Source organism: Manduca sexta, chromosome 18 (assembly GCF_014839805.1).
Source record: "Manduca sexta isolate Smith_Timp_Sample1 chromosome 18, JHU_Msex_v1.0, whole genome shotgun sequence".
NCBI lineage: Eukaryota > Metazoa > Arthropoda > Insecta > Lepidoptera > Sphingidae > Manduca > Manduca sexta.
Genome location: NC_051132.1, coordinates 9561456 through 9581634, shown reverse-complemented (window position 1 = coordinate 9581634; position 20179 = coordinate 9561456). Strand labels below are relative to the sequence as shown.

Below are 20179 nucleotides of genomic sequence, written 5' to 3'. Positions count from 1 at the left end.
ATTCGATGCAGTTATATTTTTAAAATAATGTTATGTTGTACTGAACTATAAAAACTGATTACTGACATATTGCGTGTGAGTGTTTTATGAAATACATAATTGTAATATATAATGAATTGCCACCAATATAGAAAGTATGATAATATTTTGTGTCTATAAGAAGGTAAGAAAATACTAATAAAATAAAATAGCAATATAAATAAAATATTTAAGTCTTCCAAATATCTTCCATATTATTATGAATTTTATATATAAATTATAATTGAGTATAACTGAAATATTAATTTTCTCTAAACTATATAAAGTTTTCTATTATTTAATTATATTTATCGTGATGCATAAACAATTATTTAAGAATTATAAAATATTTTAGCTATCGTGCAGAATATGCCATGTCTACCTCGCTAATTATGTTTTTTTTTTATCTAATTTTTATACCTGAACCTTATTATGTTTTATATATTAATATTGTTAAACGAATAATAGTATAGATAGAAATACTATGAGTATAAAGTAAAATAGCCATATAGATAATATATATAAATATATAGTCTTACTGGTTGAAGAGTGAATGACATTGGAAATGGGATAATAAAAATAGAAAAGTATACTTAGTAAAAAAAAATCCACCACGTCTGCCATAGAAACTGGGCGGCATTAAACTATTTTTTTTCTTTGTTTGATAGCGACGAGCTTAAATATGAAACAATAAGAGGGATAAGAGATTGAAGAACAAATATTCTGAAAGACTGTTTTTGCATTGGTAACTTTGGCAAGTGGGAGAAGATAAGCGAAGGGAATTGAAAGTTTTTGAGTTTGATATTATATTGCATTTTTTACTAGAGTATTAATTAGTTAAACATTTATTATTCATCGAGAACGCCACATGGACAACAAAACATTTCATGAATAAGAATTGACATAAAATATTACATCTGGTATCTATAACTTCACCGTAGAGCCCAAATCAATGTCATTTGCTCGTAACAAATGTAGTCGTAATGTACTTACTTAATATTAAAATTTCATATATGATACATATCTCCCGTTTTGCCAATTAAAACAATTGTATTTATATTTCATATGTTATAAAAGCAGTAGCAGCTTGTCGGTGCTTTTATTGGTATACAAGAATTCGAAAACAAATGTATTTATATAATTTAGTTATAAATTAAAGCCGAAGGCGCTTTTGTTAGGTCTTGGACACTAATAGAAAAAAAAATATTATTTGTTATTTAATAAATTGTCTCATTTACTTAGAATATTTTAATATAGTAACTGTTTGTAAAGCCGGGTGCTATGATGCAACTAGTTTTAAAAAAAACAGCTTAATGTGGGTTCAAAAAATGTGGGTTTTAAAAATCATACTTGCCGATGCTTAAGCCATGCAACGTCAATTAAAAAAAAAATGTATACATCACGTCTCATTTCTACATGATCACAATGCCCGGCTTAGTTTAGATTTCAACTGTGTAATGTTTATTTGTAATAATATATAACATTTAAACAATAAAATTATAAATGTAGCGAGATTCTGCATAATGCAATAACTTAAGATCATGTTCGCTGTCACTCGCACGTAGATATAATAATATGAAGTAGGTAAATATAACCAGTATAATATTTAGCAAGTAACTGATTCGTATAGTTGATTTGTTATTAATTTTGCACAGTATATCCCATGATTTTTTAAATATTTGTTGCACCATAAATAGTACTATTGTTGGAGTATTAAGCAATTTTATATCCACTGAGAGCCTTTTATAATCGCCATAATGAGTCAAAGCTGTCCCTACATCGCATTTATTCCCATTTGTATCTTTCATACGATGTTAAATATTGATTGTTACAATCAAGAACACAGCCATGTCATGAATCTAAATATTTTAAGTCTTCGCTTTGGTCTGATGAAAAGGTAACTATTTGATAAGTGTGACATCATTTCTACTCAATAATAACGATCATGTATTCTCAAACTTAATACGCTCTCCACTCCATAAAAAAATTTAATTTACTTTATAGAGCATTGCTTGTGTGAAAATTATGTAATTCAGATATTTGTATTTCTTTATTATTAGAATATTATTATATATAAATATTTAACAATAATATTTAATGTGCTAAGATTTGTACATATAATAAACGAAAAACAATGTGACGATGACAATAGTAATCGTAGATTTTAGGGTAACTTTGAGGAGTGTTATGTTTCTTTGGTAAATAGAATAAATTAAACAATTTAGTAGAATATTTTCAGTCGAACTTGCAGAGCGTCCAAAAACCTATTTTATTTAAAAACAATATATTAATTTTTATTGAACATCCACAATAGTTAAATTAAATTTTATTAACTAATTAACCAGTTGGTTTTTAAAATTATACAATATAATTTATAAACTAAAATAAGTAAATGTGTTAACGCTATTGCAAGTTATATAGAAAAGTAGGGTAAGGCAGCCGGCTCTTTTACTAGATGCGACGGTTATAGCCACCTAGCGGCAGATAGACACACTAATATTGGACATAATATTGCGTATGGTGGAGAATGAGAATCATTTCCACCTAAAAATGAAAGCTATCGGTCAAATTATAAAGTAATAAATGTAAATAAGTAGCGCGTGAGTGTTCAGATTAGTCAGTTTGTTTCCTGAAAATGTATTAGGTCCCATTTGTTTGGAATTGTATTGAAATATTTTATGCTACAAGCAATGTTGATTTGCATTTTTTAAAAATGCCGTAGTTTGTTATAAGAATATAAATTAAACAGGTAGTTACAGGATATAACAAAAAAATTGTAGATGAAACATTTTATTTGAAATCATAAGATAGCGTGTGTGGAAAAATGTCGCATTAACAGTGCTTTCATGTGTGTAGATTATATTAGAAAATGTATTTTCAATGTCATTATATAAGTCTTCCAAAATATCTTCTTGTTTATGTTGATATAAATGTATGTATATTATAGATATATATAACTATCTATATGAAATTTGGAGAATGTTTAGTGTTTAGAAGCAATATACTTACCGTTCGATTTTTTGATCACTTGTAATGTGAAAATGGAAATTTAGCTGAAACTTATCATAATTGTTGCTATATGTAAGAAAGTGTATAACCAAATAAATGGTATTGTTGTTAGTTTGTCGGTGTTTCATTTTATATCCAGATACATCATCACACGGCAGTATGTCCAGCATAGTTCATGGAGCACTCGAGCGACTGAATGGAACGTCGCGTCGGGCGAATGTGTTATTTACATGCACCAATTTCGAATCCAACAAATTAAAATGAATTTGACCAACACACTTGAAATTTTGCATGGCTAATAAAGACCCCTTCTTATTTTTAAACTTGTAGTCTAATGAAAAATATAACCGTTGAAAATATTGAAAAATGTACTGTCAGTGGCGTACGGCAGCGCTCCGAGGTTCTGGGTTCAAATCCTGGGTCAGGTAAAGTAATATTTGGGTTTTTCTGCTCGGTATCAGCCCGGAGTCTGGAATTTGTGCCCGATATGGCGATAGGCTCGCCCCCTATCACATCATGGAACGGAATAAACTTGGCGAAAAGTGGGTGCCCTGGTTACGTCTCTGCATACCCCTTCAGGAATAAATGCGTGATGTGTGCGTTAACAATAATAATAACATCCAAATTCACGATTTTTAGGATGTTGTGTCTGACTTCTAAAAGTATTTTGCACTTAACTTTTTTTAAAACTTCCCATATAGCATTTTTAAATAGCAAATAACCATGCAATTATATTGCGTCAACAAAATACCAACATTTATAAATCAACTAAAGAAAGATGTGCATGACGAGATCTATAATTTCAATTACTTACTCGTAGTATCCAGTTACATTCCATGCCCTTTATTAACAAACTCATTTTTAGGAACTTTAACCTTTTTTCACATTAATGTTTTTGTTTGGATTTTTTAATATAGTTATTTTGAGCAAATCTATATCTATTCAGCCAAGTGCGCCTACACGTCCCGAAATTATATTTATGACTAGCTTCCGCCCGCAGCTTCGCCCGCGTGGATTTCGGACTTCAAAAATGGAGGAGGTGCTCAATTTGTCGGGATGTTTTTTTAATGTATGGTGGTATGCAGGTGGTCTTATTGTCCGGTCAGGGTCTGATGATGGGATCCTGGTGAAATCGAAGGAAGCATATAGCATGATTCAGTATTCACGCGTGATGGCTTATTATTAGCGTATTTCATGTATAACTTTGGTGTTTCTATATCGATTTCTATGATTCTTTTTTATGGAATATTTAATAATGTTAACTTTTTTAGTTAGGGATGACTGAGAGTGTTATTAACGTAAGAGTAGACAAATATAATGAGAAAGCTTCGAACTGCTAAGGTATCGGGAGTTACACGTGTTATTGTGAGTCAACCATAAAAGATAGACATATGCTGTCGTGGGATATTTTTTACATAATTTTAAGGAGAACATTTCCGTCATACATGATTTCTGTGTAGCTTTAACCATTAAGGTTGCACACGCGACGGAAGCTTAAAAATGGAGTAACTTCTCCCGTTTTCCCAACATTTCCCTTCACTGCTCTGCTCCTATTAATTGTAGCGTGATGAAAAGTATACTATAACCAGCTCAGGAGTATGAAAAATAATTGTACCAAGTTTCGTTAAAATCCGTCGAGTAGTTTTTGTTTCTATAACGGTTATACAGACAGACAGAGACAAAAATTTTACTAATTGCATTTTTGGCATCAGTATCGATCCCTAATCACCCCCAGTTATTTTGGAAATATATTTCATGTACAGAATTGACCTCTCTACAGATTTATTATAATATAGATGATGTGTTTGATTCCTCGGTGAAGTAGTATTGTGTGTGCTAACACCGCCCTTAGGTCCTGGGTTAAAAACTCAAGTTGGGCGAAATTGCTGTTTTAATTTGGAGTCTGATATTTCTGCCCCATAAGGCGATCGGTTCGCCCTCTATCACATCATGGAATGGAACACACATACATGGCAAATAGGGGGTGCCCGGGTTGCATAACTAGGTAAAAACGCGTATTTCAAGCTCTGTCAATAAGTATAATGCGCACTAGCTCAGAGTAAAAAGGGTACTAACTAAATAAATAAAATAAAACTTCGGTTTTGACAATTTTATTGGAAACAAAATAATAATTATGCTATAATATTGCACGTGACTCAAGTCTGCACACTCACGCGTTTGAGCAAAACCCACTTACACTTACATTACTCGCGTACATCGCATTTGCGACTTTATTTACTTGAAATATAGTCTACAATGCTATGACTGGCCCCGCTTACGCTAATCCCGTATTTCTGGACGGTACAATGTGAAGTTTGAAATGTTAAAGTGAGACACAGCTAAGTTAAAATACATGAGCGCGACTACACTGATATCCGGCGCCAAACAACTTGACTAAGAGGTAGGACCTCGTAGTCTTATTAATATAAGACTAATCATTTGCACTTATGCAAATTAGCTTATACTGTTACACTTCAAATTTCAATATTTATAAGACGAACGAATTATAATCCACATTGTTCAAATAAACAGTCCAAGAACACGTTTAATCGCTACGGCAGATACAGTAAATGCATAGTACAATATTCAGATAAATGGCAAAGTGGACGTAGGATATTCATCCATGTAACTGCCGTAGCGACGATTGCGTAAATTGGGCGCAGTGTGGGATTTCACATGGCGTGTAAGTTATAACTTGATGTTCGATTACAATATGTTGAAATATGACAATACAGATAGACTCAAAACAATACAGGTTCGTAAGAGAGGAAATAATTAAACAATTCCATATATAAACGAAACAACAGTGAACATTTGTCAAAATGGTTGAACGTAATTTTATAAAGAGAAAGAAGTATCTTCTAAAAAGTAATTATTGAAGTAATAATATTGTATATTGGACATTGATCAATCGATTCCATCTTTAACTTACACGTCATGGAAATAATATTTTGCAGATAAAAGTGTTTCACATCGACCGAGCGGCCCCTATGAAACCCAGGCCTAAACAATATTTCGGGCTTACGTCGGAATTTTCTCAAACTGTTTTTTACTTATATTATTACATGATTTGAGTTTACCTATTTATGGCTAGAAAATAAGACTTACAATAAAAATGCTCGTAAGTTAAGAAAATTATTTAGATCAGGTGTTCATTTTGGTTTAGAAAATATATTTTTCATTCATTGCTAAACAACCATTTGTAGTATTCTAACTTATAGATCATGTGTCATTAAAATAGCAACAGTAACAAATAAAAGGATACTTTTAGAGTATCAGAATATAATAAATCCACGATATCAGTTCAATGATGACTTTACAACACGACAGAAGTGATCGTCAAAAACAGATCGACATGTTCATTAAAGGCATCATTTACAAAATAATACTGTATTTCTTTATACATTAAATGCTAGTGTCGAATGTTTTCGATCGATTTATTCCGGTAAAAAGTTCTTCAATATGTTATTAAATGTTGAATTAAACTATAACAAATCAAAATATATACTTCTAAGGAGTCGTGCAGACTTACAAAATATTAAAGGAGAAAAATTTGTAAAGTAATTTTGTTAGAATGAACACCTGTTCAAACTAAGTAATAGTCAATAATTTTCAACCTGAACACGCCCGTAGTGTACCGACTGTTACATAACTCCACATGCAAACCGCCAAGTCAACAACATGATTCCATTAACAAAAAATATTCAAATACAATAAAAAAGGAATAAAATACAAACTAGTAGAAAAAGATCTACAATCCATCGAGACGGCTGGCCAGTGTCACACATGGGGTATCGTCATCTTCAGATTATATTTTTTGCATAATTTCTTTTTTTTTTAATTAGTGTAAGTTCAATTTTGGCATCCACAATAAAAATGATTTTTATAGAGAACATATGAATTTACCCCAATGTTACATGTTTTATTACCATGACACCATCCCGCCGTATAACTATCGAGCGTTTCACATTCGTAGGCAATGTACGAATATTTCTCGTACTCTGATTGCACAAAACGCGTGCACATATTCAAATATGTAATACCCGTTAGTTCACTGAATATTCCATAACAGAACAACATTATATTCTATAAAATATTGTATATTCTCAATTTAGTATGTTTTGATATACTAAATCGCAACTGATTTATGGATCAAGAAAGTTTATAAGAAACTAGCACTGATTAGTTTACATTTAATTGGAAACACGTTTACGTGTATTTTATGTAAATTACAAATGTTGAGATATGAACGTTATAAGCAGCAAGTACTTATTCTATCAATCCACAAAACGATTCTTTTGTCTATTGATATATATCAATAGACAAAAGAACTATAAGTATACATATGTATACTTATAGTTGTAAAATAACCAGTCATTGCCGAAATATTTCGTGGCTCGGGTCCGTACACGATGTGGGTATAACCCGTGGTTTTTAATGGCTCAAAAAGGACAAGATTCATCAGACTTTTAAATTTTAATCGTGGATGGCCAATGTCCTAAGCCATTGAAGACGAAACAACTATAGTAAATATATTTTGTTGATTCAATATAAGAGATAAGACATAATTTACTTGTTTTACCAGTGTATTAAGAAAATTGCAACTAACGTAAGAAGGGGAATATACCATACTATCAAGCTTTTACTTTATTCAATCAGACAGCACGTACGGTATGTAAATTTAGCTAAACACATACTGCCCTGTGTAAGAAGTTTATACACCTAAGTGAGATTCTGATGCAGCCTTCCTCGCACAGAAAGGCCATTCAATTGTAAAAAAAGATCATGTCTCAACGACGTACTGGATTATAAGTCTTAACTAAGTTAAAAAAGATTCGTTTGATATGGCAGCACTTATGCGGCAACGCAATTATACGAACTAAACTATTATTTCGCGGTTTACTGACTATCTTTGTATTTCTAATATTTTTAAACAATATTTGTACTTACGAATTATTTTATTTATAACCTCTTAACGGCCATGATTTTCATCATGGAATTACAATCAATAAGAACTTAATAAATTTTATCAATAATAAACCAATAAGATAAGCATTTTAATAATACGCGCACATAAACGCTGCCATAGTATTGATTACCTTTTGAAAACACCAACACCTGTTTGATCTATTCGGCAATTATGAGGCGCAGCCAATGGAAACGACGGTATTAACGTAAGAATTGTTCTCTTTTTACTCGGATGATTTAACATGTAATTTAATTGTATGAATTTTAAGATCATAATGCCATATCTTTCAAACTTTAATATAGAAAGATAAAGTTAATATATATACGCTTAAAAAAAATTACCCCATATTTGCGAGTATCAAATGCTTTCATACTTTGATAATCGAGGTAAGACTATATCATTTCAAAAGTAGAAGTCATTTTTGCGTGTATATTAATTATGGTAGCGCCCCAGCATTGTCTTGTTTAACCGTGTCGTTCCAACACTTGCCGTATATAACAAATAGAAACAAAACATTCGCTCTCGCTCACACACATCGCCCATCCCGCTCGCACGCACGCACGTGTCACGCACAACCACATGTTTTTAATATATTTCTTTTTTATTATTAATAACTGGTTGACGAAGACTTGTGATGTACTCGTACACTGGAAAGTTCATACAAAGTTTACGAATATACTGCCTTGAATGACATTTACGATATTTTTGGAAGAAAACAAAATGTACCCAGCCCCTATGAATGAAAATATATACAATAATTTGTAACTAACAAAATGCATTCAAATGTACTAAATCAAAATCTAAAGAAATCTTACAACTAAAAATGTATGTCAAAAAATAAACAACAAATTTTAAATCCAAACTATACCAATAGCATACCAAAGATATACTGAACTTTGTAATATTTAATCCATATTTAAGTTATATTATAATCAATATTTTTTTAACACATTTTGAATAATCCCATAAATTGTGATACACAAGCATTATTGAATATTGATTATGGAAAAACTTAAATTCCTCATAATATACAGAAATAATGGCCTTAAGAGCAGATCACAAGTCGTCGCCACATTCTATACTAGAGTTTACACGTGGCTTCGGCCACAAACCACCGACTATAATACTATAGCATTGAGATACACGCCGAGGGGCGTAGCTCGCGTGCGCTCTGCCGTACACCATGCAACAGTACCAAGCTTAATTTTTTAAAATTTATCTTGCATACCACACCACTGGGGTCCCTGACATTATAATGCTGTATTTCTTATACAAATACATTGTTTTAATAGCCATATATATTTATAGAATTGGAATACCCCATTATGGGGTAAAAGAACGTTTTATATTACAGCGACTCATATTATTTTATCTTCAACTATTCGTTTTGTTATTCGACGTAAAAACAATATTAACTTTACCAGTATTTATAAAAGTAACGCCCACGCGTATTCACAACATAGTATGTTATCTTTGATAAGGTTCTAAACCTCTTTAAACAGTGTATTATATTACTTGAAGTAATAAATTTAACTTGCATTAAACCTTTATTTAAAATAATAATATAGAGAGCTTCACTAGTGGTTGCATAATATGCCATAACTAATGATGTAATAAGTTCATAAAATAGTCGACAGATCTTTGGCTGATATACAACAAAAATGCGCAACACTGCTGACGAATTACATACACCTAGAAACAATTAGTCAAACTTTTATATATATATTTGGAATTCTTATAAATGTTACTTATCATCAAATGTGATGTTTTGCGACAAAAATAATCTCTTGAAAATATTATTGCATCTTTTCATGTGTTTTTATTTTATATCACGAACATATTTTCATTTTACAATATTTAAATACAGTCTTTGCAAATAGGAGATCACATTTTAAAAATCATAGACTGCCAATACAAGTTTTGCTTTAGTAAAATAACTTGTAACTTTTAGAAATAATATAATATAAACAATACAGCGGACAACAGAGCGCACGCCTTCAACATCACAGTTAATTACATGTATCGGGCTAAGATGATATAACACCGACAACACGACTCACACATAGACGCGTTCCATTTATCATTGTTTGACATTCATCGACGGTATTTACATTAAAATTTCATTATCACTTTACATTTGTGCCGAATGTCTGTGTCGCTTTACAAAGAAACAAGCTCCGAAAGTTATACGTTTTGAAATTTATTTGATTATTGATATACTACTGTAACTACTAATAGATTCAGTAATGTAAGTTTATGAAGCAAAAACTAAATTATTGACTAATTTTGTATCACAATAACATGTATATAGTATGTGGTTTTCATATTATTATTATGCTGTAATTCTAAATAATCCTATTTACTCTATGAAATAATATTTGCCCTGCCTTTATTGATGACGGAAAGTGTCAATATTACACATTATTGTTGGATGATACCGTGTAGTTGCAAACATAAAATGTTTCAACGAGTATTTGGTTGAAATAAGTATAACGCTGATGGAACCGTTTTTAGTTGTAAAGACACAGATAAACAATGTTACCGCGCTATGTAGTCGTCGTCGGCTTCGCCTGGCAGTGGGTCATTCGGCCCTCTTAACGCCACCTGCAAGAAAAACCACATTGATAATTATTAAAACATCAGTTGGACGCAGTAAATAAATCATAATTAAAAGGGGAAAAATTGGTTTGTTGCCTACTGTTGAATAAAAAAAAATTGTTACATAAAAAAGAAGAATTATTACAAAATATGATACAGCATGTATTTTTAGTCGAGGGACTTATTTAAACATACGACAGTTCATGCTTGCATGTAACTAATAAATACATACGCAAAAAAATAATGATAAATGACAGAGTTTACGTAAAAAATCGTTAAAAGCCTTCCTGTTATTTCTCGTGGTTGTTCCGGGTAATTTGGTAGGTAAATGTAATAAGTTTTCCATTTAAATTCAATACGTACAGCACTTGGTGGGGCTGTATGGCAGCAAGGTGCGCGGGTGAAGGGGGTACGCCGGGGGGCGCGGGAGGTAGCAGCGTCTGCGCGAGCCCCTCGAATCTGCCGCCAGCTTCGAAACCATTCTACAAAACAACCAGGGTATAAAAATATCATAAAATGTAAACAAACATAAAACCTGAACAAACTAGTCATCATCATCTCAGCCACAAGAAGTCCACTGCTGAACATAGGCCTCCCTCAAGGATCTCCACGTCGACCTGTTGGAAGTGGCCTGCATCCAGCGACTTCCTGCGACCTTAGCCAGTCGTCCGTCCACCTTGTAGGCGGGCGTCGGACATTCTCGATTGCCTGTACGTGGCCTCCACTCTAGAACCTTTCGACCCCAACGGCCATCTGTTCTTCGAGAAGAAACTAGTACTTAGCTTAAATATTTCAGCTCGGTGACGATGTGACAAAAATCGCATTTATTTTAGATGCGCGGTGGTGTTGCTAATGAACGCATTAGAAACTCAAGCGAAATAATGTCAATAGATTTTTTCGGCTCGGCGCACTTTAATGACATTGAGAATTATAAGGAATTCAATGCAAATTTATACGTACAGGAATCATGATGGTAGGCCGCAGTGGCTGTATCGAGGGCTGCACAGCCGGATAGTACGGATAGTATTGCACTGGATAGCCAATGTAGCCCGGGTAACCGGCGGCAGCTGCATACATCGCCGCAGCCGGGCTGTACATCTGTCAAACATGTACCAATAATTACATACAATACATAAAATGGTGTCATGTAGTCAAATAAATATGTGCCAGGTATAGATAGATAGGGTTAGGCCATTTATTAAATATTATTGATTAACTCAACAACACTTCCCAAGATGAACAACATAGCAAAGTATTTTGAAGAAATATAACGGGCTCGAAGATGGTACAAGACTCACCGGTAATTGCTGGCTAAGCGCCGGTATCGCCTGGTGATGTTGGAGCTGCTCGTATGGAGGCGGTGCGTACACCCCACCGGCGCCTGCCCCAGCACCTCCGAACGTCACGCCATACGGCGAACCTCCAGCTACTGTAGTGTCATACAAAAATATAAAAACATCCAATCGTATGTAAAAAGTGTTATAAGTATATCCGGCTTCAGTTAAGACATTCTTTTAACAATCAATAACTAGAAAGTTGTGTCTTGAGTGGCAAAATCTGAAGCAATGCTGTATTGTGTATGCGGAAATACAATGTGATATAAATAGAATGTGTTTAAATATAAATTACTATGTTACAAATACTAGTCACTACTATACTTCCTGTCCTTAAGTTAATTCTAACTGTACTAAAATACTAAATAAAATTACTTAATTTATACGTACTTATGTTGGTGCGTCGATGTCTACTGATGTGATAACCCCAATTTGACAATGTAAACCTAGCTTAATTACCTCCATATTGTGGCGCAGCCTGGTGTGGCGGTGCCGGCAGGAACGGGCCCTGTGGCGGCTGTGGCTGCGGGTACGCGCCCAGCGGTGGCGTCACTGCAACAACTCGCGTGCTCAAGTCTTCCCACAAGGTATCGCGCCTGCTCACGTCCCACGAACCTCCGACAGCGCAAGTGGCAAGCTAACTTGTGATATTACAGTTCCGCTCTTTAGCAGCATTAAGCTCTTTTTTACACAGACTATTTCATTTTAAATAATTAAAAACCGTCTTTCACCGTATTACGGCGCGATCAGTAGCAAGAGAACGTGGAAAATGGGGTATTTGCATTTAATGTACTGCTAAAAAACTAAATTGTCTTTCTAAGATGCATTTACTGTCGGAGCTTCGTGATATCCATAAATCTCTGCTTTTTACGTAATCAATTAACCATCGTACTATGTAATATCTTTTAGGTAGTTTTAAAAGCAGTGATATATGTCAAGGTGACGTGGGTGCTAGTGCGCTCTGCCCACGCGGGGCGACACTCGCGCTTATGCGCGCCTCAACCCAAGCCCGAGCATTCACGCTTGACGCAGTGGCGCCACACGCAAGCTAGTTGTAATTCCAAATGTCAATCAATAGATGGCTCCAGTTTATACACACACATACACATACCATATTTTATTTATACAGAATAATACAACATAAATGATATAAAATGTATGCGATAGTAAAAACTGATACTGGCGACATCTATCAAATCTATAGCAACGATTAGTAGCAAAAATTTAAAATAATAAACACGGATACGTTTTCTATCTCACATTTGCACAATCAAGCATGTAAATATGAGGTAGTATCCGTTGAAACGACAACATAGATTGCAGTGTGGCTAAGCGCAGACGAAATTTTGGAAAAATATATTTTAAAAATATCAAAGTATGAAAAACCAATGTATGATTCGTCAGCGCGATTTTCACGTCACGTCATTGTTAACGACAAGCGATGCCCATACAACGCGGTATACCACTCGCTGGGAAAACATTATTTCTATTTTACATAAAAGCAATAAAAATGTGATATATTTTGTACTTCGATTTATATTTATATTGTACCCATAAGATCATGATATAAAGACACGGCTGTTTCGTTGCTAAAGAAATAAAATTTACCCAGCATAGAGTTATTCTAAACAAGGTGGTATTTAAGTACGAAAAAAATAGCGTTTGTTTGGAAAAACTCATATTAGTGTGGTGAACAAACTTTCAGACGAGAAAAAAAGTAAGAATAAAATATTTTTCCTTTTTTTCTATGTCCACGTAATTAATAACAATAATTTGGTAGGTCAAGTTAAAATTTCCAACACAGTGAGTGCTGAAAACCTACCAAAAGTTATTTACAATGCATTCCATATTATGATCACATTATTTCAAGAGATTTTGTGAAAAAAGTGTAGGTTTTTTTCATAAAATCAGCAAGTCAAGCTCAGTGCAGTGTGTAATGTGACCATTATTTCCTTTGAAATCCTTAAATAAAACAATCATCACACGATAAAAAAGTTTTTCAAATACATAATATATTATGTTTTTATTTATAAATATACGTTTTTGACCTGGATGATGGACACTTAAGAATCCATGTTTTTTTTTTTATTAATTTTACCGATAGCTTGTTTATGTTGTCATTAGATCCATCCATCTCCAATTCAAAAAAACGTATATGCCCGCCAAAAAACTGACGGCGACAAAAACGTGTATACATATTGTGAACATTCCTCCAATGATATATTTCTGTTCTATTCAAAATGTTCTAACTAGGACGAGTGCGCCAAGATTTTTTGTTGCGGCAAAAACCTTCCTATTGACTTTTTTTTTCATATAAATTTTGCCGTTCAAACTAAAAGCGTTTAGAATAGCGAGTGAAGCAAAAAAATCAAAACTATGATGAGTGCGTCGAAGGACATAGAAGCATGCAAACGTGGACTCGGAACTAAACAAAACAATCACACGACATGCTGCAACTAAGTAAAACAACATAAAATAGTAAGAACAAGTAATCCATGCTTCAAACAAAAAACAAAAAGCTGCTCATAAACAGCAAAATCTCAATGAAATGCTCTTTTTATACCACAAAAAATCCTGGTAGATTAACCATCGCCACACATTTAATTACTAAATTATTTCCACAACTACCAACTGGATGCCACATGGCACACTTTATGAACACAAAATACTGTAGGTATTATAAAGCTCAATTTTTGTCCTTATATCGCACTAAGCGTAGGGTAGCGTACTATTGTAGTATTAAATAAAACAATAGTCCGATTTAGAGACGCGTAATACGTTTAAATTGTCTAAAAAATCGGGATCCCTGGAAAAGATTCGGTATAATAAAGTTGAAAAACGATGATAAATATGGATCCTAGGTTGGTGTTCTCGATATAGGGGTAAGTGTATTAATGAATATAATATAAGAAACAATGTTAGGTTCTTCACATCTGCCATACTTCCCTGTCCTTCAATTAAGCTTACTTTTGCATGCATTTGTCTATGCTATTGTACTTTACCATAGACAAGATTGGCGAATAAAAATTACTTAGTTTTTTATAGGATTAATTGGTGATTCAATATATTTTTAGCTAAATATGTTGTAAATATTATGTTTTTTAAGAAAAATTGTAATATTGTGTATTTTTTCAGGAAACTAGTTCGAAGAAATCTTTGAAACAGAAAAAAATACATATATAATCTGTATCCGCCTCCTTACTATAATCACACACGCACTAACAATGTGTCATTCCTGTTAAATATATTTTTACGGCCCCAGCCTCTCCTTTGTTTCCTTAAGAAATATTTGTGTGCTTAAAACTCAAAGGAAAGATGCTGAAGGTCGTCTTTTGACCCGTGCCACGTAAAAAGCATTACACGAGTCAAAAAGTTAAACATATCAGTGAAATATAGACATACATCTAGAAAATTGGCATTAATACGTAAAAACTTGTTTGTTTATTTTTATAATTAATTTTTAGCCTATTAGTGCCAAATTTACCTTCACCTTACATTTATAATGTCCGCAAAATTATATCTCGTGGACATTTAAAAACACGAACCAGATGTCTTTTTACAAAATAAGGAATCATATTTTATTTAGTTTTATCGACAATAACTGTCTTTAAAATGTTGAGCACTCTTGATATTCTTACGTCTGATTCGTTTATGCATATTGTTAACACACTTTCATAATCAATTGGAAGATGCAACTTTACTATTTTTGCATATACAAAAGTAACACCTTCACAGTCAACACATAATGTGTGGGGGCAACCTGAATGTTTAATTAATCTTAAACATCCAGTTTGAAAATAAGTGGCATGATTCGCTATATAAATAGCTTTCAACATTAATTAATTTTATTATTTTACTATTGTTAACCAAAAATTAATTTTCTCTTTAGAAGTTGATGAAACTGGACTATTAATAATACAGATACAGTATTTTTTCATAAAAAAGGATAATCTTTACAAAATGTGTAATACTTAGTATTGCATTTTTTTTTAATCTGTGTAGGTGCTCTACAATGCACTTATAGACAATTGTATTGTTCTTATATCTTCACTATGAAAAAGGAATTAAGAATGTGCACCAACTATATCTCTACCCAGATCTTAGTTGTTGATCATGCCAGTTACTTTGTGTTAATTATTCTAAATAGTTAGCTTAAACTATGTACGAAAAAAAAAAACAAACAAGAGCTAACCCCATTGAAAAAATAATAGGGTAGCCCAGACAATGAGGCAAGGTGGCAATGAATTTTTTTATGGAACAGGAAAAATTATGATTTTGCCTCATTGTATGAGAATGTGCAAGAAATAACTAGCAAAAAAGTAATAATTACTGATTCGTGACGAAAATTTGTTTTTGGTTAATTTTTTTACACACCAGTAATCATTACTAAAAACAAAAAGTGTTAAAAAATGAAAAAAGAATAAAAAAATAAGCTGTGGAACTAAATATTTATAGTTAAATCAAAGTAAAATAGTAGCGTAAAACATCAACTTAATTTAGTTATGAGTTCTGCTTTTTTTACTTCATTTGGTAGCTAAAAGGCACAACTCGATCACTTAGAACAACTTATTTTTAAAAGTGGTTAACTAAATATGTGGCAAGTGTGTATGCTTGTATTATAATTTCTCACCCCACAAAGACTTATTGTACTCTATACAAAGTGGTCAAGCCAAAATGATCTACTGTACAGGCAACAGATTAGCTTCCATCTCATTACAGTCCTTGTGGGATGGAAACACCCAAACAAATATTTTTAAAATATATATCTCTAATTGTAAACCTACATACTTGCCACATTTGTACAGAAAAACATTATGATGACTTGATTGCTTTTACAAAATATTAATGTCAGTTTTTCTTATAAGCTGTTATGACTTTAATATCTCTTTACTCAATTTTTATTAAATTATGACAAGCATATGCCTTTTATTCACATTGCTGCATATGCATAACAAATTCCTTTTGATTTAAAATAAAAAATTGTAAATAAAAACTATATAGTTATTGTTTTGATATTTTGTTTAGATCAGCAATAAAATCATCACTTTTTGTTACAATCAAATAACACATACGATCGTCCACACGCCGTTACGCACATATCATATATATATTTGTATCTTCTATTTGTTCCAAAAAAAGAAAAAATAAAAGAAAAAAATTCTATGTGATTCATTACATGATTAGTCGACGGCCGCGCGAGGACAGCGGCGGCGGGGCGCGGCACCTGTCGAGGGGGCGGCGGCGGGGAGCGGGGCAGGGCGTGGGTAACTTTGTATTATCATCCTGTCTCACTGAGCTGCGGTGGGCAAAACTGTCCAGAAAGCCACCACTAATGGGCAGTCACCAATGTGCAACACCTATTGGTCTTTAGGGATACTTGGATAATGCAATGTTTTGGACGAGATTGAACCATTTGCTATACCTTGATAATTGCATTCTAATATCAATGTAAAGTACAAAGAAAAATAATATAAAGGATAATATATGTAATCTTTACACAGCCAACATTTCAAATGCATAATAGTTAATACAACTTGCATTTATTATTCATAAATATTTGTCCTGAATACATAATTTTTTGGCATAATACGTAATTATTTTATTTTAATATGTGAATTTAAAAAAAATGTTTAAACATTGCCCAGTAGTGACAAGACAGTTTTGTCCTCAATTCGCAGCTGGTCTCAAACTTGCCTTAAATGACAATAACAAACTTTAGTCATTGTCTGTTTTCAGTTTTTTGCTTAAATTAATGGCTTGCTCTTACTTAGCCACGGAAGGTTTGGAAAATGTAAAAATTTGGTCAAAAGAATAATTATAATTTTAATCAATTAAGGAATTGCATTATATATTGAGTCATTTAATAATAGTAAACTTTTGTATGTCTATGAAAAATAACATTATATCTTCAATGTTAATGTAAGCCAAAATATACTATTTTTTGCAGCAGTATTTGTGTACAAAAATAATAAGTTTGTTGGTAATCTTTTGGCTTACACAAAACAGTTTAAAAAAATATTTATTTATTTGGCCAAATTTAAAAATCCAAACTGATTTCATAAATAATATATCCTAAACTACAAAGCTTGGATGTATACTATTCGACATTTGTAACGCACCAAGGCCGAATATTAATTGTTATGTTATGCTAAATTAGACACTGACTCTTATATACAAACATCCATTAGTCATTGACACATCACTTATGAATTAAGCGGGGACTAGTGTGTCTTTAAGAAACAAGGAAATGTGTACTTCTGGGCCCAATAGATTGGTATATTTAAAAAAAAACATTATATTTAAAACCTATGATTTAGGAGTATATCCAAATGGCTGGCATATTTACTCCTCATTGAACAAAGAAATAAGAAGTATGTTCTTTGTTAAAAAAAATCTCCATCATATTATTATGAAACAGCAAAATGGACTTTTGCAAAATCTTCATTGCCAATTTTTTTAAAGCATTATTAATGTTTATGGTGTAAAATATGTTTCGAATATGTATCTTATTTATTATTTAATAAAAGTTGTGTTTACTATCTTTCGTCTTTACATTTTGATATTTTGTGGGTAAACTCCACAGAAGTAGTATTTGCATTTGGTAAGCATTGACATACCACCTATGCATCTGGCTGACTGTACTCATTTTCCATCAATTACATATGTAGATACAAGATATTCTGTACGATAAAAGAAGCATAAAAACTCGTCAAAAATACGGATAAAAAAATCAAAAGTAAATCAAATTTTTGTTAGTTGAATCAATAGTCAATATCCATGTAATGTAGGCAAGATCAGGAATTGAAAGTCTGTGATTTTGTTATTTATTAAGGAATTTAAGTAGAGCCAATGACCTAGGATGCGTTGAATCAGCTCTAATGATGAATAAAACTAAATTTAGCACATTCCGTGAGTCCGCTTACGACCAAGGATAGCGACCATCTTGGATTTGTTCGATCGATCCAAGGCGCCATATTTGTGTAAAACACAAAAATACTTATACTTAGCCAAATTTGAGCTAGTACATCATTTTGATTAGTTTTAAGGCAATAATACTTGTTTGTAATGTATATCCAAAATTTGTAAGCCTAGAAATGACGTTACACATGTCAAACATGTATCGTAAGAAAGACAAAGAAAATAATGAAATAAATGCATAAATACCTTTTTTGTCTGCCATTTATATGAATATAGTTTAGGAGATTGAAAAACTATGACTTATAGTATGCGTTGCGAGAAAAAATTGGAAATACGCGAGAAATTTTATGAACGTAGTCGCAGCAGGCACTTCGCAACGATTTTCTCGACAACTAGTGTTGCAAACAGTAATGAACAAAATCTCCCATTTTCAATTTCGATGTTGCAACTCTTTAAATTTACCTATTCGTTATAATCGACTTAGATCGATTGCAAAGCAAGGTTTGAGTTTGGATTTTCAATATCCTTGCAGAAGTTATCTTCCGCAAACATTTATCACCGAGTATACATTCACGGCAAGCTAACTTCCACTAATATTGAACCTTGCAAGCTTTGCTTGCAAGACTAGTGACAAGATGCCTTTGTATGAAATTGTTAAAATAAGACCGTTAGTCTAAACGCATTTAGAAGTTTATGTGCAATATATTGCTGCGAAAACTTGCAAGTCAAAACACGGTTATATGTTTTACTTTCAAGCCATCTTAATATTTAATTTTGTTCTAAATTATTAGTAAGGTACACGGTGTTCATTAACTCGTGTCTATTACTAATTATCATTAGCATTATCTAATATACATATTATTCTGAATACTTTCCTAAATATATGTTCCTGACTCCCACAATTTTTTTATCTTATTCGGTACCTTCTCACAGACATGAATATAATATCTAACTGTATTGCTTAGAATATGGTACGGAGTAGGTTAGTAAAATTACTATCTGATACGCCTATCTACTTACCGTCATCTATTACCCTCCGTAAGGAACGTAAGCGTATATGGATCCATAACGAAGTTTTAACTTTTATCATTTCGTTCACACATTATAATATAGTTATTTTGATTGATTTATTTACAGGATCGATTTTCCATATCCTACTAATTTTATAAATGGGAAAATTTGTGCGAATGGATTTATGTTTGTTCCTCGTTCATGAAGAAACTACTGAACGGATTTTAATGAAACTTTACAGTAATATTGGTTATACATCAGAATAACACATAGGCTACAATTTATATTGATTTCGTGTAATTTGGTCATAATACAATGATAC

At 32.5% G+C, this 20179-nt stretch overlaps 1 protein-coding gene across 1 annotated transcript; it reads right to left on the bottom strand.

Annotated features, from left to right (window-relative positions):
* Positions 1–5122: 5122 nt before the first annotated feature.
* LOC119189628 (DAZ-associated protein 2-like) lies at positions 5123–19247 on the bottom strand. Its single transcript, XM_037439862.1, has 6 exons — positions 19093–19247; positions 12388–12480; positions 11893–12023; positions 11555–11692; positions 10958–11076; positions 5123–10600 (listed from the first exon to the last, which is right to left on the bottom strand). The coding sequence occupies exons 1-6, from the start codon at positions 19106–19108 to the stop codon at positions 10591–10593; spliced, it is 507 nt and encodes a 168-aa protein (XP_037295759.1). The 5' UTR covers positions 19109–19247; the 3' UTR covers positions 5123–10590.
* Positions 19248–20179: the final 932 nt, after the last annotated feature.